The sequence below is a fragment of the Xyrauchen texanus genome, chromosome 28 (assembly GCF_025860055.1).
Source record: "Xyrauchen texanus isolate HMW12.3.18 chromosome 28, RBS_HiC_50CHRs, whole genome shotgun sequence".
In the NCBI taxonomy this organism is placed as follows: domain Eukaryota; kingdom Metazoa; phylum Chordata; class Actinopteri; order Cypriniformes; family Catostomidae; genus Xyrauchen; species Xyrauchen texanus.
In genome coordinates this window covers 35,539,132-35,564,445 of record NC_068303.1, presented here as the reverse complement: position 1 = coordinate 35,564,445, position 25,314 = coordinate 35,539,132, and the positions used below count along the sequence as shown (strand labels likewise).

General features: G+C 38.7%; 1 protein-coding gene across 2 annotated transcripts in view; it reads left to right on the top strand.

Annotated features, from left to right (window-relative positions):
* Positions 1 to 25,314, top strand: part of LOC127622054 (neurexin-3b-like) — a 349,280-nt gene that overhangs the window by 157,506 nt on the left and 166,460 nt on the right. The window contains exon 1 of one of the 2 annotated variants that reach the window (XM_052095965.1): positions 22,021 to 22,850. The exons of the other annotated variant lie outside the window; for it this stretch is intronic. Within the exon in view, the coding sequence (XP_051951925.1) occupies positions 22,616 to 22,850 (235 nt within the window). The 5' untranslated portion in view covers positions 22,021 to 22,615. Of the gene's footprint in view, positions 1 to 22,020; positions 22,851 to 25,314 lie in introns of those variants that run through there. 2 annotated transcript variants of the gene reach the window in all.

Here is a 25,314-nt window from a genome sequence, read left to right as displayed (position 1 = left end):
GCGTTTTGTGGTCCGTTCTGCATAACGTGGCGGCTCATTTAGCTTATCGCGGCCCATTTCGCGGCCAACCCACCGGCCCGCTCGATTCTCCCAATGGCCAGTCCACCCCTGATCGGCCCCAAAGTGCGTCAGCCCACCGGTAAAATGACCGACTACCAGTCCAGCCCTGATTGCTAGAAACACAGCTAGTTATAATCATCGATTAAACAAAGGTATGACACAAAGCCATCATAAATACAGAAATGTTCTTAGCTATACTATTGATATATTGAATTCATAAAATACCTGTAATAAAATGTTCGCTTTCTGTTGACGGAGTCCGATAAAAGTAAAGCCCTCGGTTTTTGTCATTGCTATTTCATTTTTTACAGCCAACAGCACAGCACGGCATTTATTTAGCTCAACAAGACAATTTAAAGCCACTCTTGCCACCCTTCTGACTGTGACATAGCCGGTGCATTTGCCAAAGTATTGGTCTATAAGAAATAGAATAATTCAGATATTCAGATTAAAATGTATTGCATTATTGTGGAAGATGAGTGATTTATTAGAAAATACAAAAAGTGGCTGTAGAAGTCAATATATTATTTGTTTTATTCCCATTTTATTGAACTGACAGTTGACATGTTATTGAGCAGTTGTGTCCGTCAACCCGTCCTGTTCTCACAATCTAAACTAGCCGCAAATTTGAACACGAATTCTAGATTTTTGTAAGGGAGGATGTGTTCTTGTGCTGTTTTTAGTTGTTTAAAATGTAAATATGCCTCATTTGGGTGCTTTTGGGCCCCTCAATGGCTTTCAGAATCATAAACGTTGCATTTTAGGATGCTGTGTCAAGTTGAAAGTATTTGAAATCTTGAGAATCGCATCTCAAGATGCCTTCTGGCTGTTGTCGAGAACGCATCCTGTGTGACCGGCTCTCGTTCTGTGGCTTCGCTGCTTGCAAGGTTTGTTGAGGCGCGCTAACTGCCCCCTGCTGATGTGGCACGTAAAAACGCATGTAGCATTCTTAAAACTTTAATTGATTGATCCGATTTAATTGCTCTCAACCACATATCACAATTGTTCATTTTGTGTATATATATATAATTATTTTATTTTTATTTTTATTTTTTTCTGGTGGGTTTTTTGTAATGAGATTATTCAATGACTTTCTGCTTTCAAAGGTGCCGAATGCTTGATAAAAAACCCACCTGACACGATAGATGGCGGACGGGGGATTGTTATGTTTTTCTGTAAGTAGACCACAGAGATATGTTTAATATTTGCATTAGCCACTTCTATTTGTCACCCTCTCTTACCTAACCAAAAGAGAGAGGCTGAAAGCATCGCCCACGTAGGTCGATAAAAGCCCATAATTACTCTTCTTTCCATATGCATGAGGCATCTGCTTGCAAAATGTCAGTGATGCAGCGATGGACCCCCCCTGAAACCCCCCACCCCCCACCACAACCACCTATTTCTCCAAAGTGACACGTCACAGGTGAGCCGTGTCATACTGAGCCAATGCAACAGGTCAGAGGTCACAGGGGCTGATGTGCTTAAAGGCACCAACCAGGCTGGACCAGCAGGGAAATTCACACAGGTCTATGATGGATTTATCAGTAGAGCCCTGGGAGTTGAACCCACAACTTTTGCATTACTAGCACCATGCTCGACATCAGTTGAGCTACAGGAAGACCAAGCTGTGTCTCTAAAATGATCTTATGGGTTTAATAGACCTTTTTCACAGACTGTGATGACACATTTCCACCTTAATTGGCAGCATAAGTCTAGCAAACTTTTTAATATTTTTCTAATTATTTTACGTACATTTATAACATTATGGTTTGTGTTATTTGAGCCTGGAATTAAAAATAAATAAATAAATAAATAAAAATCCTAATTACCACAGCTGCGATGGGGTTTCTAATACAGTTGCTGAGGAAGTGACAGAACATTTTGTATCTTCTCTCTTCTGTCTGTCATAATTCACCTTTTAAATGCCATAAATGTAAAAAAGATCTGTTGTGAACGCTGTACATTTGTTTATCTTGAGTGAGGAGAGATACAGTTATTAGATTTAGGAATTTAACAGCGGTAAAAGATATAAAATCTTGTCAGTCCCCAGCTGTGAGGCATTTAAGAATCAAGATAAATCACCACATGCCATTTTTAGTTATTCTGATTTTTGCTTTTATATCATGTATAGAGCACCTTCGTTTAGTGCAGCCCATTGTTGCTCCTTCAAAATCACGTAGTTAGCATGCACCCAGGTTCCAAAAATTGAAGGGATCATTCACCAAAAAATGCTAATCAGGTCACCATTTATTCATGTTGTTCCAAACTCTTTCTCTCTTTCACTCTTCCTTGGAACACAAAGTCTCAGTCATCATTCCCTTTCATTTTATAGAAACAAATGATTCAATGAAAGTGAATGGTGACTAGGTCTGGACAATATGGCTTCAAAAATTATATAAAAAAATATTTTTCAGCCTTTTGACGATATACGATATACAGTATCTTGATAATTATGTATTTGCTCTGAAATGGCTTTTAATCGGAGGAACCATCAATTTATCCAACCAGCCATTGTAGCCGAGTAGATTCCATATGTGAAAGGCATTGAATAAAACATCTATTTAAAAATAATAAAAGGCATATTTCCACAATAACATTTCAACAAGTTCAATAAATGAACAAAAAGGGGAAAAAACTAAAAATATTTAATCATTTTTATTGATATGCACTTTTATATTTATATTTGATATACAATGATATACAGAGTAGCTTAATGTAATGGGATTTAAGGGAAAGGAGGAGGCGAGAACCGGCTTGACAATATAAATAATATTTTTAGTAAAGAACTAAAAACAAAAGACACAAACACACATATAGGACGGACAGCTGCCCGTAAATGTTCTCTCTCTGTCGCACCACCGTCAGCCTTTATCCCTCTCGGAGGCTTGATTAGCCTGACAAGGGACCGGGTGTGTAAAATTATGCCCCGCCCTCCACCCTGTCACACTTATTAAAAAGCATTATTTCCTTAATAAATTTGAATATTGCTTAATACTAAATTATTACTGTGGGAGCCAGTCAAGTTTATTATTAAAATATAATACGTAATTTTCATTAATATTTTGAGGATTAGATTTGTATTTAATAAAGTCATATATTTCTGTCCTATTCTGTTCACCTTCACCTGGAGCTTTTGCACAGAACAGCATGTCACCCGTTAATTCGGAAGCGCACATGTTTATCGATCTTTATTAGCAACCTTTTACAGTTTAATAATCACATATGATTATACTGGAATTTTGATGTTATTTTGATAATAATAAATAACATCAAGCAAGCCCTAAAGGATTGTGAAATTAGTTTACTGATGCTTTTATGAAACTTAATGGCCAAATTATAACAGCCCGATGTTGCTTAATTTGATATCATCAGCAGAACCATTGCCATTATATTGGGAATTTTCGATAAATCTCCCAGCTCTAATAGTGACTGTATAATTGGGTCAGAAACGTATAAGGGTTCTGGGCAAAAATACCCCCAAAAGTCCTCGTATTGAATTCTTTCATTTTATTGAACCAGTTATAGGTGTCATGTATTGAGGAACCATATTTTCCTTGATATTTTAACAAATAAGAGGTCTTTCTACTATTCACCTTTTTCCTGACTTCTCAATTGCGGCAAGAGACATCTTCTCGAATGCTCCACACTTCCATGTCTGGATGAATATGTGCTGTTATAGGGTGTTATACCAACTACAGGTGGCTTAAAAACTACTGTGAAATGAATGTCACAACAATAAGCCCCCACACCAGATGTAATAAGCAGAGGTTGCATTAAACTAATTCTCTGTCACTTGCCTATTTTATGAAACATTGACAGATATTAGCAAATACTGTCTGTCATTTTGGAAGATAACAAAGATGAAAAACATTTAAACCAAGCTCCTTGTTGTTCTTTTATTAATCATCATTATGAGGTTCATATCTCATGAGTTGTTGTCAAGTGTAGAGTGTGTGAGAAGGCGGCACTTGTTAATGCAGAAATAATGCCATAAATAGGAAGATTTTTAAATGGAACCTATGATGAACATACACCCTCTTTTCACAGACATGTCCTCTTTTTCAAACCTTAATAAAGCATCTGGTCAGATTTATAGATTGCCTAAATGTCCGGGATTTGGCTGTTTTCATATTGAAGTGCTCAACAAAAAAACATAATTAAAGCTAGCTCATCATATATGTGAATTCTCTCTATTCACACACACACATACACACATACAGGGCACATGCAGCGAGCGCTAGTGTCCAGTAATTTACCATGCAATTGTGTGTGATTGTGTATTATCTATTTGGGATTGCCGTAGAACCATTATGTACATATGCAGACATAATTGAGAAGTGTAAACAGACTGTTATTCTGTTTTTGACTGTTGTTAGTGATATTATAGTGCTTGGTAATGGGAATAAGTTGCAAAGCAGAAGTCTGTTGCATACGCATTGGAAGAGAGAGAGAGAGAGAGAGAGAGAAAGACAATGGTATGATATCCTGAAAACAAACAAAACTTAAACAGGAGACTGACATACATAGGTGGAACTGGGGATGTGGGAGGGTGTTAAGCTAAGTCTGCGTTCACACTGCCAGCAACACGCAGCCACAAAACTACCTCATCTCATTCGTTTCAATGAGAGCTGGCGACTTCCGGCAACACGAGTGACGGCAACCTTTGGCGACCGGATGTGGGCGTGTCCAGCGACACAACAAAGTTCAGACATTTTTACTTTATGCAAATGAAGAAGAGAGAAGATGGTAGAGCTCATGTGATCCTAATATTTTAATAATAATATTAATTGTAAAGAAACAGTGCTGTTTAGACTCTCCATACACACCACTACCGACCTAACTGCTAGCCACTGGCGACATGCAGTGAAAAATTAGCTGGCAGTGTGTACATTAATTAATGACCGTCTCTACAGTTCAAAAACATCAACGCCTACTTCACATCATTGCACCCTTGGCCCCACCGACTGGTGCTTCCAGTCAGAGGACAAACTAGGCCTACTGAGGCCTAAATATTTTTGGGTCCCCTTCTGGAACACCAAAGGGGACCAATCTGGAATATTTTCAATTATTTTTGTATTTAAACATTTAACATTTAAACACAATAAGCATCATGGACATGTTCTTTCACCCACCTGTGCTAATATATACACCAACTATAGCATTACATGACTCCTTTAAATATAAGTAGCATGGGTTCGTTTTAAATGGTAAGAAAAAATGATACCCTAATAAAGGCGGCTGTGGCTCAGGTGGTAGAGCGGGTCGGACTCTAATCGCAGCCCAAACGACTCCACATGCCGAAGTGTCCTTGGGCAAGACACTGAACCCCAAGTTTCTCCCAATGGCAGGCTAGCGCCTTGCATAGCAGTGCTGCCACCATTAGTATATGAGTGTGAGTGTGAATGTGTGTGTAAATGTGTGAATGGGACACAGTGTAAAGTGCTTTGGTTAAAAAAGCCTCTATATAAATGCAGATCATTTACCATTTAAAGGTTTAAAAAAAAGAAAAAAACTCCCTTGTAAATAAAACCTGGGGCAAATATTGCCCCTTAATGTAAAAGTAATTTTTAAATCTCAATACATTTGACATTTCAATATCTCCTTATGTGTTCCATAAAGGAAAAACATACAGGACATGTATTTAGAACAATATGATGGTAAGTAAGTGACTAAATGACTAGACTTTCATTTTTGGGTGAACTATCCTTTTAAGGTGCCATTGAAAATATGCCTCCATACAATAGAACACATTTACATTCAATTCATTTCAAAAGGGTGAATAATTAGTGGTTTTCTCCTGCAGAATTATTCATCTGCAGCATGTCACATCTCCCAGGAATGTGACATGCACTCTCTTAGAATCATTGCTTATTACTCTCGAAAAATGTAAGAGGGCAAAGAGATTTATTTTTCTTGGAACAAAAAGAAAAACACTGGAGTCTATTTTGTTAATGCACTTATAATGATTCAGATAACTAGGCACTCTGATTCACAGTGCGCTTGACCAGTCCCAGAGATTCATTATGTGAAACAGTGGCTGTAGTCATTTGTCACCACTGAAATCAGCTCTGGCTGAAGTAATCAAAAGGAACCTGCGAATCACAGAGAGCAAAGTGTGCCTTTTCAATTTGCACTTCTCTCATACCAAAGGCACAGTGTAATATAGCATGAGAATGAGGCTTGAGCTGACTGGAGGAAGAGCTACGTCTATTCAAAATGCTTCGACATCAGGGCTCCCTGATAGCATAACTCACTAACTTTACACTGTAATGGTGTTGCTGCCAGTCTTACAGGAAAAAAAATAAATAAAAAAAAATAAGTAAATTTGGGTTACCTGAAATAAATACTAATACGATTAGAAAATACATACAAATAGGAAAGTACATTTTCCTTACTCCAAAAACTTGCAAAAAATGGCCTTGAATTGATTTTAGTTTTTGATCATTTGAAATTTTTAGAACTCGCCTTTTATTAAATAAATATTCTGGGATCAAAAAGTTGAGCTCAAATCGACAGCATGTGGATTACCGCAATTTGTCCTTCCTTTTCTTTTAAAAAATCAAACGGTGGGTTACAGTGAGACACTTAAAAATAGAAGTTACTGTAATGTGGCCAATCCATAAACATTAAACTGCCCCTTGTTTTAAAAGTATTAATAGTATAGCCATGAGATGTAAGTGTGGCAGACAAGCCTCTTGTTCATCGGCTTCCCCGGTTCCTCCTTGCTCTCTCTCCTGCTGATTGGGGCAACTCCGCGTCAGGAGTTCATCGTCACGGCCCAGCCACGCCCTCCTCCTCGTGACATACCCCGAATGCCCGATTCAGGCCGGGGAACCAGCCGGACTGACTTTCTTAACCCCCTGAGACGTTCCGCTGCTGGCTGGTCTTCCCCACCTCCTGGGAACCTAAGAATGACGAGGGAAGGGAGAGGGAAGAGAGCAGGAGACCCCGAGAGAGAGAGAGAGAGAGAGAGAGAGAGAGAGAGAGCAGAGAGAGAGAGAGAGAGAGAGAGAGAGAGAGAGGGTAAAAAAATAAACAAACTCTGGTTCCCGACCACAGCGCCATTCGGTCCTCTGCCAACTGTGCAGTGATCCTCCATGACATTAAGCGATGGCACTGGACTTCAACTCCTGGAGGACGGCAGTGGGCTCCTCCACCTCCTGGCGGGCGGCAGCAGACTCCTCCGCCTCCTGGCAAACCACTTCAGTACCACTGGATCGTGTATACTCAGCATCATGATCCTCCGTCAGCAACGAGGGCTCTCTGATGGTGTGTCTTTCTCCTATCCCAGGTTTCGACACCATTGTGGCAGACAAGCCTCTTGTTCATCAGAAAGGAGGAAGCGGGAACCAGGTTAACATCCAAACTTTTAATTAAACATAACTTAAAAGTGCTTTTCAGCATAACCAAACGAGCACACAGCTCCATGCATCTCGAACTGGCATCCCCGGCTCCTCCCTCTCACACTGATTGGGGTAACTCAGCACTAGGCATCCATCGTTACAGCCCAGCCATGCCCTCCTCCTCGTCACAGTAAGCAATATGCATTTTAACGTGATTTTAGTGTGATAAAATCGCTTACTAACCTTTTCTGTGTAAAGTAATATCCAATTTTACAACTGTGTTGGCATGACAACATAGCGCCGTAAATCTCTAAAACCCTAAAATTACCAAAACAAATGTACAGTTCAAATAATCCATGTTTTAAAAGAAGAATTACTGGAAATGCTTTTAAAAATCATAAGCTTCACATTTGTTCCATTAAACTGTTACCTCTGTGTTTGCTCTTTGCTGTGGCTGATATTTATGTGTCCAACTGCTGCATACTGAGGCTGAACCTACTCTGTATCTCTTAGATTAGGGCTCTCTAATGACTTGATATCAAAGATTAGGGGTAACAATTTATTTAGGAATTCATGTTGCCTATTGTTTCCTTATGATGTCATATTGCATGCATAATAAAGCATCTAAGCCTGTGACGTTGGTGGTTACCACATACTGTAAACTGTAAGCTGATTTGTTGAAAGACCCCCCAGACCCAGCCATCCACTGATGCCTAGGGGAACAGATGGAGCATCATTCCAAATGCAATAGTTTTTAGTTAAAGATGCTAATGTAGAAATTATGCGCAGGAAAAAATGAATGAGTGCAAGTATGGAAATAAAGAAATAAAAAATGGTCATCAAGATTCACATTAATTGTGTAATTTCTCTCTCTCTCCTCTCTTTTTCTCTTTTGGCTTGTTAACAAGATCAACCAGTGGTTGTCCTGAAATCAACTGGCATAGAGTAAAACATTGATCTTTTGATTTTAAGAATCAAGGGATCGTTCAAATAATTATGGCGATTAATCTCAAAATGCATTTTTAAACCAGTCCTAATAGCTTTCTTTTCCTGTTTGGTTTTGCACAGGTTTGACAACTGAGGGTGGGGTTTTCTTCTACCCATAATCTGAACCATTTAAAAAAAAAAATAGTAAAATGTCTTGCCAGAAATGTCTGTCCTCAACTATAACCACATCTCCAATGTATTAGTGGGTGTTCTTGCATTTTACATATTTGGTGACTCTATGTGTGTGTTAGTCAGAGGTAAAAGCCGGTCAGATGCGCTACAATTGTTGCACATGAATCGTGCAAGAGTTCAATTAAAGGTTAAAAGAAAAACCAAGCACGCTGCCTGAGCTCTCATCAACAACTCTCTTTCTCACTCACCTGTGGAGCTCTATTTCAGGGTTCTGGTGCAAATATGGTTTCACAAGCATTCTACCTTGATAACTTAGTCTATACAACACACGCTACCTACAAATCACGGTCCTCTGACTGAGCAAGAGGTGTTAACAGCAGGTGGCAGGGGCGACCAAGTGTCTGCTTACAGTTTCAGAATCAGAAGAATCGGTTTGTTGGGGGTGCTGATTGTTGAGAATGTTTCAAAGAGCATCTTGTGTGCTTCAATGGAAGCAAAGAATATATGAACATGGTCAATGTCAAAAATGTGCTTATTTGATTAGTGACCTGCAAATAGTATCAAATCTGATGTGTTCCAAACAAAAACAAAATATCCCCAAGGTTTAAATTAAATTATGAATGCCAGATAGTCAATGTGGTTTTAGACTTTTGGGTCCCACTGTTTTAATTTGAAGTAAATCTTTCCTAATTAAATACTGAATATAATTACTTGATTCCTAGACCCTATTTCAGACTATCTTAAACCAATCTATGTCAACAAGCATATGCCAACTCATCTGAAAATCATTTCTCAACAATTATGCAACCGGTTAATAAAAATGCCATGTGCCATGATGTACAGAGAGAATTGCTAATTAACATGTAGTGGATGAAGCATCATGGGACCCGCACTCTCTCAATATGTGAAGCTGCTGTGATGAACTGCAAACCCTGCGGCCAGATCAAAGCCATCTCCTCCTACCCTTTAACAATGGTTTTCCGGTTCTCTGACCCTCCACATCGCCCGACTGTTGATCACAGCTCATGGCTGTTTAAAAGCTCTCCACATCTATGCAGTCATCACACTTCAGTGATGACACATATGTGCTACATTTACACAATAGGCAAAATAAATGGGAACCCATTTGAGACCCCATTACGGCCCTTGTGGGGACGGTTATTTTCCAGAGAGCCGTTCATGATGTGATGGCTCTGAATAGAGACAGCTGTGCATTCACTGTAGCTCTGCAGTCTGTGGATGGTGGCACAATTGTTTGAAATCTCTGCTCTTTTCTAGAAAGATGCCTGAAGCCACTGGCTGTTCACTGCATGAGTTCCATTGTATTCTCACACGATAGGTTAACAATAGGGGTGGGCGGCATGACCCGTGATCTTATTTCACGGTATGGATAATTATATATCACATTAACAATAGCTATATATCACAATATACTATATACTAATATGTACACTAGCGGCCAAAAGTTTGGAATAATGTACAGATTTTGCTCTTATGTAAATAAATTGGTACTTTTATTCACCAAAGTGATCACAAAGTATAGTCAACACATTAATAACGTGAAAAATGACAATTACAATTTGAAACAAATTTACAGAACGTATTAAACTACTTCAAAGAGTTTTCAAAGTTTGGATAATATACAGATTTTGCTGTTTTAGAAGGAAATTGGTGCTTTAATTCACCAAAGTGGCGTTCAACTGATACATATATATGCTGTTTGGCAGTATTTTTTTCAGCTTGATGTCAGATTTCTTTTGACCAGCTGACCATGAAATCTAAATGTGAATTTTGTGGCTCTTAGTCCATGTCTGTTAGCTATAATACCATATGTATGGTTGTATATTTCTTAGTTCACAACTTTTAACATATCCACATGTATCAGCAGTGCAGGTTAGGCTGTGGATTCAGGGGATTGGTAACGGAAAATCTATTTATTGAAACCAAAATATTTCTACATTTAAATTTCACTTTAAAACAAATTTATTTTTGGCCATTTACCGACTCAAACTCCACTTTTTGCTCTGAAGTAAATATCACAGTCTGCAACATCATGTCCAATATTACCAATATAAATGAATCGGGAACATAAATACAATTGTAAATATAATAAATAAATAAAAAGCATTACCTTTAGAAAGTTTAAGACAAATGCCATACATTTTGTTTCATAAAACAGCTACAACAACACATCTCTTGATGACTCATCTTGAACTAACCAAAGTATAAAATGTTTTGTCCAGTCAAATGCTGTTTAGAATTAGATTGTCCCTCCCCCTAATACCATCTGCCTCTGAATATCAATAGCAAGTAGCAAATCATGATTCACAGCTGTGACAGAAACTAATGGTTTTTTAAATTAAGGGACAAGCCCCTTGAAATGTTCCATCCAAACATCTTGTGTCAATAGGAAATATGTTAACACATTGGGTCTTTAAGTTGTCCCTCATCTTGTTAGAACATGTACCAGTCTGTATTTTTGCTCCCACGTGTAAATAATGCAAAGTTAGTGGCCTTAGTTAGATTTATGTTCTGCTGTATAAATGATACTGCAGAATTTCTACATTCTCTACGGCACCATACAATCATACTGCCATGAGGTGTTTCCATCATGCAACCTAAATTAGATATACTTGATGCTGTTAATAGTGAACTGTTTAGAGTTGAACGCAATTTTCTTTGTTTGTTTTAGTTATTTTGCCACATTTACATTTTCCATCTTGCTAAAATCATAGGTACAGCATAAGAAAGTGTACTGATGTCCTCTTCTGTCTTCTTTTTGAAAAGTGGAAATGCTAGCATTCATCCATAAGTGATGTCTATGATGCAGTTTTAATCCTCCATAAGCACATTCTTTTTTCAATTGCTTCTGTCAGTTTTAATTTTATGAATCATTTATATTTAAGGCTGTTATCCAGGCTGTGGTATCAGTCAGTGTCCACCAGTGTTTCCCAGACTCTATCGCAACCAGTGCAATATTAGATTAGTCTATTACAAACACAACATGATACTCCTGCCTGCAAATCACTACCAGTAAACACAACCATTTCTGTGGTGGTCACTGTCCATGGTGCTGAAAATAGTTTCTGTAGCCCCCCATTCTAATTTGTCTTAACTACAGTACCTACAGAAAAAATATAGTTTTTAATGTTTTTATTATTATTATTTTATTATTTATAAGTGAAGAGTGTAATTGTTTACATGTTTGGATACATTTTTCTGCTAAATATGTTCCCAGTTTAACATGCAGAGACAGTTATTCTACCCTACAAAGTCGAAACGCAGTAACTACACCAACACTGATAGGGGAATTCACTAAGAATTAATTGCACCCTGCCACAAATGTGCCCACAAAATCTGTATTGAACACCTTTTGTACGGCACAATTCCCAACTGTACTGTACTGTACTGTACTGTTAATGTGCAATGTTAATACTGCCTATTGCTATATGAACAACCGGTCAGTAATTACATTAATGTAAGTCCCACAAACCTCATTTCTTAATCCACACAGTAAACCTCAGTACATTTTAAATCAGATATGAAAGTTATTGGTTCAGTCAGTCATTAACTGTTAATTCAGTCTGATGGATTCAGTGACTTATTTGTAAAAAGGAACCAACCCAATAATTTTGGAGATCATCTTTTCACTCATTCATTTAACGAGCCTGCATTTTTGTTTTTGATTGTACAGCCTTTTGACAATATTCAATATATCTCACAATAGGTACGTCAAAAGATCTGGGACTTCGGAACCAAGTCGCTACGAAAATATAAAAGATAACGGTAGTTTTGAGAACCGATTCAATTTGGTCCCCATGTGGTTCGGGGATGTCGTTCGGTCCACTTTATATGATTTTTTAAAAATCATCGCAATTGTTCTATTTTCATTTGATAATGTTGAATTCATATTTAAAACATAGAATGGAAAACAGAATGGGGGGGCGGAATTTAGAAAAAATAACGAAATTGATATCGAGAATCGTCAAATTTTACTGGTATTTGTATCGACTGCTGAAATTTTGTTCTTGTGACAACTGTAACTCACATGTGTTGATAGATCCCAATATTTGTGTTGATACTCTGAAATGGCTTAAAAAGGTGATTTAAAAAAAGATATTCAAAGTAGATTCAATAACTAATCAGTAACAGCAAAAACAATGCAATAGAAATGTGCACTGCCTTTGTTTTTTATTTCATGCCTTTACCTCATTGCATTCAATTCAGACCATGCTGTGGATTCATCAGCAAGTGTTTCAGCGCTGAATTAAGCCATTAAAAGATTTGTTTTCATATGCACTTACATTTACATTTTACATTTATGCATTTGGTAGACGCTTTTATCCAAAGCGACTGACAGTGCACTTATTACAGGGACAATTCCCCCCGGAGCAACCTGGAGTTAAGTGCCTTGCTCAAGGGCCCAACAGTGGCATCTTGGTGGGGCTTGAACCCCTGACCTTCTGGTCAGTAACCCTGAGCCTCAACCACTGAGCCACCACTGCCCCCACTTTCATGCATACATGTAAACATGATTCAAGTATGGATTCCGTCAGAATCACTTTCATCATTTCATTACATTGTCAGTTCAACCATATCAGCAAACTGTGCTTTTATTCTCTCTTACTCTATTATTCAGGTTTTATCAACATCCCTTAGCTTTGCAGTCTCTCTCTCTCTCTCTCTCTCTCGCTCTCTCTTTCTGCAGCTGTCATTTTTCCAGTTAAAGAGCTGCGTGTTTGTAAACCTGAAATGCTGTGCGCTGCAGCATAAGGATTAGCCATGCGAATGTAAAGTGTACAACAATGACAAAACGATGCATTTGTAAGTGTATAAAGCTCACGGTGAGGCTGCTGCAAATAGTTCACAGTGCCTTGAAGCCGACTTGAAAGAGTCCTCACCTTTGCTTTTCAGAGAGGGAACACATTTCAAATGTGGCAGTACTGCTCATTATTTGTCAGTGAACTAAACATTATCTTCATGACGAGAAGATCAATGAGATGTTTTTATTTCTGATGATGCTATTGAAATGTGATGCTAATGGGAAAACGCTCCATAACATTAGATTGTTGAAGCTTCTAAAACTGTGTTTGCTTGTAAATGTACTTTGGAATATTCAAGTCAACACTGATGTGAAGCATGCACAGCTCAGAGAGAAATCGCATGGCTCACTACCTGCTATTTCTTCTTAGCGTCCCAGGGGATTTTGGAATCATTTGAATGGTTTATTTGATGTTTCTGAGTTTTTAATGGAGTATTCTCACACACTATTGATCAAGGTCATTCAGGTGTTTCATATATAGCCACCATAATGTCATCATAATCCAAATGTATCTGAAAAGTGTATTGCTCTGAAGCAATGAATAATTTGCTGACCAACACTCATGATTTCCGAGTTCTAATTGTTTAATCATAAGTTGTAATGAAAGCCGTTTTGGCCATTGTGTTCTGTTAAGTCAGTGTTAATCAATTCACCAGTTGGTCAATGCTGTTTAACAAGGACCTAATGTAAGTGAGAGTGTCAAATCTTCATAGCCGGAAAGATCTACTTCACGAGACGTTGTGGTACAGCACTTCCTTCACAAGAACGTGCTTGTGAACCCAGTTACAAAAATGAACAACACTCCTCACAGAAATCATGGTCATTTAGAGTGTGTGAATTCAAATCGAGGAATGAGAGACTTTTCAGTTGGGAGTCTAATTGAATCAGCAGGCAGGTTAAGGCAGAGGGTTTGCTCCTTTAAGATGGATTTTTATTCATTGCCAGTTCTTCAAGAAGTCCTCAGAGCTACAGAAATAGGGAACCTCACAGCCACCAATGCAACACACTAAAGACACACTATTATCAGAGTCAGGAATCATCCATTCAGGAAGAAGATTCCATTTTTGATTGTTCTTAAGGTCACCTAATGAGCTGTGTGGAGGAAATGGGCCTTGCATGCAAATGGGGTTACAAATGTTGTGTATTCTACACAGTACCGCCACTCCCTATAAGCAGACTACGCAGTCTGCGTAGGGCACCAACTCCCTAGGGGGGCACCATCTTACTCTAGGGGGGCACCAGAAAGTCCAACGGCTGCCCTTACTCGCAAGTTATACGTTATTCAAGGACCTGAAAGCAGTTGCAGAACACAGATGATCGCTTCATGCTCATATCAAGCGGAACTCTGCATAGGGCATCAATTTGGCCCTGATTCTAAAAAATATATATATATATATATTTTTAAGGGATGCATCGATACCATGAAACACCTGAACTATCAATATCGGCCGATACCAATCCTGATCGATGGCAGTGTTGTTTTTTCTTGATCGGTTTAAAATATCTTTACCACGAGGAGGTTACCCCATGTGACTCTACCCTACCTAGCAACTGGGCCAGTTTGGTTGCTTAGGAGACCTGGCTGGAGTCACTCAGTATGCCCTGGAACAGCATCACTTTGATCCAGACACCCGATTCATCTCTTAAACATGCAGAATGTGCGCTTGACAACACCACACATCTGGATATATGCCAGGTTTTTACGCTATTCAACATCATTTGATGATTATTTGATTCATTACTGCTGAAATGATCAGTTGAAAATATTCACAAACATCTCTTTTAAATAAAATTCATTTTACCGCTCACTTTCATTTGGTGGTAATAGTGCAATGTAAATTGCGCAGGGAAAATTGCACTGAGTTTTGTGAATGAAGCGCAATCTTTAATGAGCCTTATTTACATAGAAAGGAGGCGTGTTTGCGTAGAATTTGCGTGGAGCACAATTTCAGCGCTGATTGCTCCCTTTATCCAGAATTGTGCAAAAGTGGCGCAAATGTTTAGTACATTTGCAATGACTAGAATAAACAAAAGAAAATTAATGACTTCATACTGTCTTCAGAATGGTTAACACTTTAGCATCCATATAGAAATGCAGTCTCGCATATAATGCTTTTACTACTATGTAAATTTTTGTCTCATGCCACACAGGTATGTTTGATCAGTGCTCCGCTGCGCTGACCACTGGGTAAATATTCCAGTTTTGCTTAACCTTTGGCCTAGTTTGTTAACGATCTGGTCCAGTTGTAAGAAACTCCTTAAATTAAGAAAATAAAGGTTTTCTTATTGATATCTGATTGTGAGAAATTTGTATGTTGAGTTCTGAATTTCTTAATCTGAAAACTTGAACCTGTAATTCTATAATCAGAATTTTTACAGCTCTGAAAAGATTCCAAAAATACAAATCTGCTAGAAATCTCACATGTCTAGAATTCAAATGGACAAATGTCAGATTAAAGTACTTTAGTCATTGTTCTAGCTCCATACAGTACTTTTAATGTCATTTTTCATAGTGTTTTTTTTTCCACTAAATAAACCCCAATTGGATAAACCCGGGTCCTCAGATAAATGCAATATTGTGTCATACTGAGAGGAGACTCACGTGACATGCTTTGGACGTCTGGAGTTACAGTGGTGAGGTCAGTCGGGTTTAAGTGAGAAATGTTTTCTCCAGCAGCCCTGCAGTCTCAATCTCATTAAGGCAGACCACATCTTTCCCTCCTGTGAAGAAAATGAATTTCTCATTACCAGACTATTGAAGGTGAATTATGAAAAAGGCTTGGGAGCGCGAGGACCATTTAAATGGTTGGACACTGAGTAATCATGTGCTTTGGATAGTTTAATAAATTAGTTAACATCCTACAATGTTTGCAGTGTTTTATGGAATTTGGTCTCAAATGCCTTTTAATAATAGAGTTTGACAAGCCTAAATCATCCGTTCAAATGAATGCCCCATTATCATTACATATAGACATTTTAATGTTATTTAAAGGGATAGTAATTATGTCATAATTTACTCACCCTCATGTTCCAAATCCAGAAAAAATTGTCTCAGTAACAATTCACTTTTATTGCATCTTTTGCCCGTACAATGAAAGTGAATGACTGAGTCTAACAATCTCCTTAACATCCCCTCTTGTCATCTATGTAAGATAAAAAGTCATATAAGTTTGTAACAACATGAGGGTAAGTAAAGGTGACAGAATTTTCATTTTGGGGTGAACTGTTCCTTAAAGGTACTCAAGGGTTTACTGAGATACCAGATTTATCCGTTTGCAAACCAAGAATGTAAATGTTGTTGTAAAGCAGTGGCTGAATTTATTTGAGCAAAAAAGGAAGTTAACTGAGATCGGATTTAGCCCTAGTATTCCTAGAAGCAACTGTTTTACGTTGTCTTTAGTAGCAGTGCTCTGAAGTTCTGAGAGTTGACTTGCAGTTTTCTGTTTTTCGAGGAACAGGTCACTGTGACCTCATGTGGACTCTCTGGGCTGCATTCATTTTCTCTCCGGTTGTGTTGCTCATGTTACATGCACACAATGAGTAAACAGGCCTTATCTCTGCCACGCATACCAATAAGAGGCTCAAATCTCTTGTGATGATTATGACCCACTAAAAAGAGGATGTTCGTCAACAATGAGACCGTGGGAGGTGATAGATTGAAATATGATGGGTTAGATGTGTTTTTCGTTTAAGGCAGTTTTACACGATTAGTCTCACTTGCAAATCTTCTTCAATGAAAGAGCATTTTTTGGATTGTGATGCTTTAATCGAGGAGAGACGGTGTTTGTCTTTGTCGGTTTCACATTGAAAGGTGCACTCTGAGAAAGTCACATGAGTTAATGGAGCTGAGTAATCACTGTTCAAACAATCGTGTTATTTTGCAATGATAATCAATGCAAATTTGATACGTTTACGTGTTGTGGGTTGAAAAATGAAAGGTTACACTATTAACAAGCAAATGCAACTGCACAAAGGAAAGATATATTGCTTAGAGGTTGTTCTTTCAAAGCTCAGGAGACTTAATGGAGGTCTCAGTTATGCTTCATCTAAGTATCAACTTTGAAATTAAACTAAAATACAGATATACACAAATGAGTCAATTGTTGACTTACAATAAGAGTATAGAGCTTTGCAATGAATGCACATAGTACAGTAGTCCAGAGAATTTGGTCTTTGTAAAATGTATACATCAGTAAAAATATATATTTTTTTAAAATAAACACAAACATGACAAAGCAAACATGAATAACCCATTTATAATTTATCTTAGGTAATTTTTAGCTATTCCTCCACCTACACGCGTAAATACTGGTCCGGTGTTGCCGGCTGGTACAAGCGCACACAGCAGCACCACTGCTAAAAAAAAGACAAAAATTATAGGGGAGGTATAACTCCACTGGGGGATAAATTTTGGACAGTTCTAACCGAAAATCTATTGGATCACTTCAGAAGACATGGATTAAACCACTGGAGTCTTATGGTTAACATTTATTTTGAATTTGAAAATTTGGTCACCATTCACTTGCATTGTATGGACAAGCAGATATAATGGGCCCTATTTTAACAGCGCTAACACTAAGCATTGGTGAAATTGTGCGCGCAAAGCACTAATAGTCAAGTGAAATTCATTCTGAGGTTTTTCTCTATTGCTCCTTCTGTGGCCTATGATATAGTGTGTTGCCTGTCAAGCACCAGTCAAACAAAGACATGAGACATATAATAAGTTGCCGGTGTAAATGGGCTGTGTGCAGTGATTTAGAAGAATAGAAATACATTCTAAATAAAAATACATGGACTTACATTCTTTTGTGCATTAACTGTGTGCTTGTTGAACGTCACATTTATTTGACAGTGACATACTCCATTTATACGGATGGGAAATGTGGTTCTCGTCAGAATTTGGATGTATGCTCCATTAAATTATAGAGAATGTATGTATTATTAATCATATTGATCAAATGACACACAAATCATGGCTTATATTAACAGTGATTGTATTTGCCATCCAGGTTAGGCTGTAGATTTTTGCATACACTTCACTTCTACTGGTTGATTTTGATTAAAAAAATGAAAGTAATTTATTGAAACACACACACGCACACAAAAAATGAAAACATTTCTAAAATCCTACATATATTACACCATAAATGTACCCCTCCAACTTCTTTCACTGGCCTCTTTTGCTGTATCTTAAAATCACTCTATGACAACAGTTGGAAAATATTAATAAAAATTAGATTATAAATACAATTGAAAATATAAACATAATAATAACAATTGGAAAAAAAACAACATGACCTATAGAAAGTTTAACATAAATCTCATACATTTTTGTGTCATAAAATGGCTGCAACAGTGATTATCGGGGACATAATTTGATGTTTTCACTATATAGTTTGGACATTAACTTTATTACCACCTGCTGGTGGAATCTCCAAACTGCAAATGCAGGAACTGATTTTAGACTTTGCACTGAAAACAGATGTGTTACTGAAAAAAGCTTTGTGCCACTTCATTACCATACGATACACCCACACCAAAATTGTGGTTAAGAATAGTAATTTCACGAAAATGACATTAGATATTGCGCACGGCAGTTGCACATTCACGGAAATAGAGACCCATATATCCATTTAAATATCTTAGATTGTGTTCTGCAGAAGATAGAACGTCATACAAGTTTGAGAGTACAAAAAGCATGAGAGAAATATATTTTTTGGGTAAACTATTCCTTTAAGCAATTTAAACTTGTTGATGTTTAGGAGAAACAATTAAGAATCATTTAAGAGTACTCATTTGTCATTTTTCTTTCCTATGTGTTGTCATTGCAGTTTAGTAGAAGCACATGATATATTTAAGAGACCACCTTTGAGATGTTCTGCTACTGGAAATCTGAAAAAACATGCACTCCTGAGCTCTTTTACACTACAAACAACATTTCTTGCTGGATTAACCTGGATTTAATTGGCATCATTTGGACTTAAAGTTGTTTTTTAAACAAACTTGGACTTGGACACTTTATGGAAATCACGCAGCATTTTAAGGATTCTATAGAAGCTACACCACCAACAGTCAACAGACGAGCCACAAGGACATCTTGATGGTGTCAGTTTTTTGTAAGTACCTCAAGCAATCAATTCTTTGCTACTTTAGAATTAAACAAAATGAGATTGTGAAAGCATCTATGCCAAACAAAGGGCTGTTTGGCTCATTATCTTCTTTTCTACCATCGGGCAAGTGCAAGCCAGGGCTATCAACTGGTCAGCTAGGGCGAATAGCCTTGAGCTGCGAGACTTTTCCCGAACCTGTACCGTAGTATGCTGGATACACAACTTGTCAAGTTTGGTGACAATACAATCATGTCTTCGTTTCAGCAGATGCAGTAGATCTGATGTTGCACATTTTGGACCAGCCCAAATATTCAGAAGATTTCTCTGTTGATCTGTAAACTGTTAGCTAGAATGAAAACAAAAATGGGAAATGAGTATCTTGGTGCTGACCCTCTGACCTGACTCTGCTAAACTCTGCCTTTGACAGTGACCCTCAATAACCAGATGGCCTTTTTTGGCCCAAGAGTAATCAGCAGGGCCAAAGACACTTGGCCCTTGGCCCCAAGGAAGCCCAGAGGAGGCACAATGAAGCCTCAAAAGTGACTGTGGGAACACAACTGGCCAGTTTGGTTACCAGTTTGTGACCTAAAAAGTCCTCGTAAACCACCCAAACCCGCCCACACACACACACACACATACACGAGGAAAGACCTGATAGATAAAAGACACACAGTAATGCAAAGATGGAGATTTCAAGCAGAACTGCTGATAAAGACAGACAACGAGCAACCTGCCACAGAGAACAGTCAGGAGCCCAGCGATAACACTGTCACACAGCCAGCTGAACATAGTCCTCCTCAAGCACACTACCGTCAGTCTCCTCATTACACTCTACAGCACTCTCAGAAGCCTCAATCCCAAAAACTACAACCCACCAAGAAAGCAATTCTAATAGACTCAGATGGCAAGTTTTTGCCCAACTGAAAGCTTCTGGTGCCCCTCAACCAAGAGTGCACTCCAACTGCTCTGTCAATCAGAATCAGAAAATTATTCTATGAATCACTATGAACAACCCACAGAACATTATCTTCCACACAGCAACCAACGACCTTTGTACCCAGTGGGAAAGAGTAGAATTGTGTGAATTGTGTCCACCAACACACTACAACATAAAGCCCTTAAAACCCAAGAGTTGAGGCCTAAAAACTGTTCCCTCTGTGAGCTGGCCCTGAAACTCACAAACCCACTAACGCCTACTAAACAGCAATTTCAGATCAGCACTGCTCCAAAAAAAAACAAAAATGGAATATACTGTAAAATTAGAAAAAGGAAGCAATTGGACCAAATGAAAGCAAAGACTAAAGTAAATTGGAATTTGATTGGGCCCTTAACAGAAAGTATAATCTGGCAGAATATCTCTACACAGTTAGAGATACAGAGTAGAGACAGATCCTCACCAAATAGAGGCGCAGTGGTCACAGTCTAGCCAAAAAATAAAAAGGCACACACAGAGAAACATGGCTTCCTAAAGAAGAGTCAGCGTGAGGTTGAGACAGACACACTTTCTCCTTCACTGTGAGAAATTTACAGAGGTGAGAGAGAAATACTTTGACAAACACTCAAACCTCATCCCACATTTTTCCAGTTCAGCAAAATGTATACAATTTGGATAACCAGTTGAAAGAAAGAAATTTTTGAGCTGCACCCCACTCAGAAACCAATCACTGTATTGATCAACATAATCGTGAGGTGTCTATGTACCTATGCATCTTTTACAGTATATTTTTTTATGTTCAGTAATTTATAGTTAAATGTTTAATTTATTATTATATTTATTATAGTGTATATTTTATATATATATATATATATATACAGTGTATATATATATATATATATATTTTGATTAGTGTATATTGATATATATATTATATGATTACTATTATATATATATATATATATATATATAACATGGACACACATTATATGTACTGAAGCATTTTATACAGTGTACTTATGTACATACCTGTTGTTGCATTATACTTACATTTAAAGTACCTGCATTTATTTATATGTAGTTATAATGTTAATCTGACCCTCCTAAATCTTCCTGTACCTCAACCTCAATAGCAGCAAATGTAAATCTTGTGAGAATGGAGTTACACAATAGGTACATTGTATGTATAATGTTAGTACATAGTAGTTAAAGACACCAAATAGGGACCTGAAACATTATATTTATTATGAATCTCTCTGTGTCATTGTGGGTTTTCAGCCCCATCTGAAACATGCAGCAGATCTCTCAGCTCAGATGACATTCTTATCACCAACTCGCTGTGAGAAATCTGATTCTATCGCTGCCTGAAAGGCATCTCTCTCTTTCCCTAACTCTCACATTCTTCTTGCTCGCTGTCGTTTACACGATCTCTCGTTCTCTCCTTCTCGTGACTAAAAGGCAGCTCACTCCTCTGCAGAGGCAGCCAGCCCTCCTGATTTGCTTGGTGCTGTGAAGCGATTTGCATAGGGGCTGGCCCACATCTGAGCAACTCCCACCTCCTCTTCCACATCCATCCCATCGTCTCCGCTTACTTTCACCTGAGTCAAGCCTCCCCCATCCATCCCTCCTCGCTCCTATTCTCTCTCTCCTCTTCTGCCAGCTTCTCTCTCCATCCAGAGTCTCTATTCTGTCTCTGTCTCTCTTTCTCGCTAAGCGACTGGAAGGGGCTTGGTGCTCGGATCTCTGTCAGGACTTTTGGTTCATTAGCTGTGTGAGCGGACTCAACAGTGGAGCGAGACAGAGATCTCCTTTTTTCTTCAGTTCAGTAGAAGAGGGTCAGCACCAATTGGAGTGTGTGTTCGCTTGACAGATGCTCCAAAGCAGTGGCGCAGGTTGCTGGTTGCCACTCGTTGACTCCCTGTCTTGTTCTCCCTCCTACAGAGGTGAGTTAGGTCAGCCAGGGACACAGAGTGCACTGATTCTGCCACTGATAAATAACATCTGCCAGAACTGAGGAATAACTATATTTGTGAAGTCTCTCAGGACCGGTGTTTCTTCACAAAACGGAAGGAAGAATACTTCAGATCTCCCCAGGATTTTGCTTTGGATTTTTGTCAAAGAGGGTGCTTGCGATCCTTGCCATGGAATCTTAACGGACATCAAGTCCAAGTTTACCCGTCTGTTTTTGAAAGCCGTCCACTTCTTCGGTGAGGAGGGGGCGACCAACATGCGCCCCTACTTTGAGACCCGATACTCCCTGTGGCTGGCCCGCATGCTGCCCCTGGCCGTTGGGTGTGTGTTTGGCACCGCATGGGGCTCAAACCCCGATAACACCCTTATCCTTTCTTCCTCCACAATCTCTCATTCTGAGACCCAGCACCACCATCACCCGGTAGGAGCCATGCATCACCCACCACCTGTCGCAATCTACCGCTCCCCTGCCCCCCTGCGAGTTGGCCACGGTGAGTTTTTCTCTCCGTCTGTCTGCCTGGAGGTGTAGTTGTTTCAGACAGTTGATGGATATCTCGTAAACTGAGTACTGTGAAAATCAAGGCTTTCAATCATTTCTTTAATTGTCTCTAGGTGCCAGTCACCGTTAGATACAATTTTGTGGCAGATGAAATTTCGGAGTGTGCATAATTGGGAAATGTTATTGCTCAGGTTGCTCTATCAAAGCTCAGAAGACTTACTGGAGATATTAGTTACTGTATGTTTCATTGAAGAATCAACTTTATCTCAGATGTTTGTCTTAAAATGTATCAGATTAAATAAAAATAGAAACAAATGGACTAATTTGACATGCGGTAATTTTAAAGAGCTATAAACAATAATGTGGATAGCATAGGCCTGATTTTCTTGAGAAATCTTGGAGATCATAAGGAGAGAGATTTGACTTTTGTTTTGCAGAAATTAGTATTTTGGCAGATCTGAGCACAAACACATGTGAGATTACTGGTGTCTTTTTTCAAGGGAAACAAAAGCAGGAGACTTCAGCAAAAGTCTCCATTTTCTCTTCATTTATTTATTTTTTCATTGCTTTCCAAGTGAAACTTTTGAGATATTAAAGGGATCTATATTGCATTGTTCCAGTGATCATTTTGTCAGTGTATGCACATTTCTTTTATTTACATAATGAGTATGTAAAGGGCATGTGTTTGTGTGCATTTGTGTACAGGTGTTTGTTTGTGTGCTCATATTTGTATTTGAAGTGCAAATGGCAGTGGCAGCTGAGCTTGACTCCATTTAAGCAGTTCATAGCTTTTTTTCCAGTGCTACAGCAGATGGGGGTGACAGGAGGAGAGAGAGTGTGTGTGCATCACTAATCTGATCCTGTCAGGTCGTCACAACTCACACACACTCACACAATCCAGACCTAATGAGATTCTGTCCCTTTCTCTCTCCATCTGTGTGTGTGTTGTCTGACTTCCTTCACCCAAACGGATATGACATGCTCTCTGCATAATTTCACCAAATGAGGGGGAAGTGTTTCCAAGTTGACTTGATCCAGGCATTTCGCAGACAAGTTTTGGGAGACTCTTGTTTTGTGTGGCCACTCTGGGCGTTGCAGTCATTCTAACTGGGGTTGCATATCCCTCCCAATTCCTATAGTTGTGTATTTGCTTCCTATATTTACCCACCAATTTTTGTAGGTAATAATCATTTTTGAAAGACCCATTTCTTAATGAGTCCCTCCACAATTTTCAAATCATTCTAACTGGTGATAGATCAATCTTAGGTAATACTGTACATCCGTGCAGTGCATAGAAAGGGTTTCAGTGTGATATTGGAAGCACTTTGTCTATGACATGGTATTATTGTATACAAAAATTAAGTAAAAAATTATAATAATAATTATATATATATATATACACTGTGTGCCCAATTATTAGGCAAGTGAGTATCCTGATCTTATAATTATTTCAAAAGTGACTAACACCTTATATCAAGGTGTGCATGGAGAAGAAAAGGCGCAAATTAACTGCTAAAGATTTGAGAAGAATTAAACGTGAAGCTACCGGGAAACCATTATCCCCAGTGCAACCATATTCCAGAACTGCAACCTACCTGGAGTGTCCAGAAGTGGCTTGATCACTGGACACAGAGCACCAATTCGAGTCAAGTGCCAGCAAGGTGGAGGAGGGGTACTGGTATGGGCTGCTATCATTAAGGATGAGGTTGTTGGACCATTTCGAGTTGAAGATGGACTGAAATGATGTCCATCTGTTTCTGGAAAGTACTTTCTTCAAGCAGTGGTACAGGAAGAAGTCCTCAGCATTCAAGAAGGCCATGATCTTTATGCAGGACAATGCTCCCTCACATGCATCCAAGTACACCAGATGCCCAAATAATGACTTGGCCCACTTCCTCGCTTGAATTAAATCCTATTGAGAACATGTGGGCCCATCTCAAATGTGAGATTTACAGTGAGGACAGACAATACAAAAGTTGACCGTGAACAGATCAAGAAACTAACAGATTCCATGGATGGAAGGCTCATGGCAGATATTAAAAAGAAGGGTGGCTATACTGGTCACTGGATTTTTTTGAAAGGCCAAACATTTTATTTAATTTTCATTTTGTGTTCACTTAGTTGTTGCACTTGCTTACACAAAAATGTCCTGATTCAAATTTAACTCCACAAAAAATGTACAGTAATTTTGAAACATTAAATCGTCACCAATTACATAAAATGAAGACTCCAGTCATATCAGTAACCATATAAAAGTACTTTTATTCTACTTGCACTGCAGCTTCCAGTCGGCCTTTATACCTCTCTGAGGCTTAATTAGCCTGATTAGGGGCCGGGAGTGCAGAATCACAACCCAGCCCAGCCCTCCGCCCTGCCACATTCCTCCCTCGTTCTCTCAGGCCAGGAAGCCCCCAGGATGACGTACCACCCCCCACCCCCCCCCCTTCACAGGGGAG